We start from the raw sequence: 959 nt of genomic DNA on the forward strand, positions 1-959 counted from the left end.
TGGAGATGCTGGAGACCCCGCTGCGTGTTGTCTTCGATGGTGACGCTGTCCTCTTCTCTGATGAGTCTGAGCGTGCTTACACTGAACGTGGACTAGAAGGGTACTTGAAAAATGAGAGAGAAAAGGTCAACGTGCCAATGCCCAAAGTATGTGGATACTGATTTTTTTCCTACTATGATTATTATCTTTGTGTTATTGCAAAAATGAAAGTGTTACAGCAAAAATCATCATATAACATAACTACATTAACAACAACAACTGCACTTATGATTAAAATTACCTATACCTACAGCACCTTTCTTTCTCTAAGAAAAAATCATTGGGTGGGTTCAGGCATTCAAGCTGCTGGCACAGTGTATATATTTGCATATGAATTTAATGTTCAGATAAACAATAAACTGGTGTTATTGCATAGCTTTAACCTTCTGTCCTATTCACCCGTTGCTCTCTTCATTGCTACATTGTCAATACAGCAGTGTGATCATAATTATAGTCAAATGTCTTGCGATACTGTTAAGAGGACTTTTTGTGTTAGAACAAACTTGAGTGGGAAAAAAGAAGCAAAAACAGCAGCCACTTTGAATTATTAACATGTGCTGGTCCGTTAGAATACAAAGTTTTAGAATACTTGAAATTTGAATTATCATTATGTCTCAGTTTTCTTATTTATTGACTTTTTTTTTTGTTTTCATCCAAGTTAAATTGTCCACTTCTCTATTGCACTTCTAAAATAAATAAATGAACGTTTGGCCAGAAAGGGCTGTATGGGCTGCACACTGAGATCTGTTTGTAGTGGCTGCTTTTATCTTGTTCCAAGCTCTGAGGCAACTTGGATTGCCAAAGAGGAGATCGGGGTTGTGGAGGGAGCTGCGTCAGTAAATTGAACAAATGGTGATGGCATGCAGTATTGGCGGAGTGAAAGTGAGAAGTGTCAGGTTACAGATTATACAGAAAGGACT

At 37.9% G+C, this 959-nt stretch overlaps 1 protein-coding gene across 2 annotated transcripts in view; it reads left to right on the top strand.

The window, feature by feature from the left end:
* LOC111225369 (cytosolic 5'-nucleotidase 1A-like) overlaps positions 1-959 on the top strand; it is a 24,219-nt gene that overhangs the window by 4,004 nt on the left and 19,256 nt on the right. Inside the window, exon 6 of one of the 2 annotated variants that reach the window (XM_022750190.1) lies at positions 1-146. The exons of the other annotated variant lie outside the window; for it this stretch is intronic. Within the exon in view, the coding sequence (XP_022605911.1) occupies positions 1-146 (146 nt within the window). The remainder of the gene's footprint in view (positions 147-959) is intronic. 2 annotated transcript variants of the gene reach the window in all.

This window comes from Seriola dumerili, unplaced genomic scaffold (genome assembly GCF_002260705.1).
Source record: "Seriola dumerili isolate Sdu_G_001 unplaced genomic scaffold, Sdu_1.0 BDQW01000149.1, whole genome shotgun sequence".
Classification (NCBI taxonomy): Eukaryota; Metazoa; Chordata; class Actinopteri; order Carangiformes; family Carangidae; genus Seriola; species Seriola dumerili.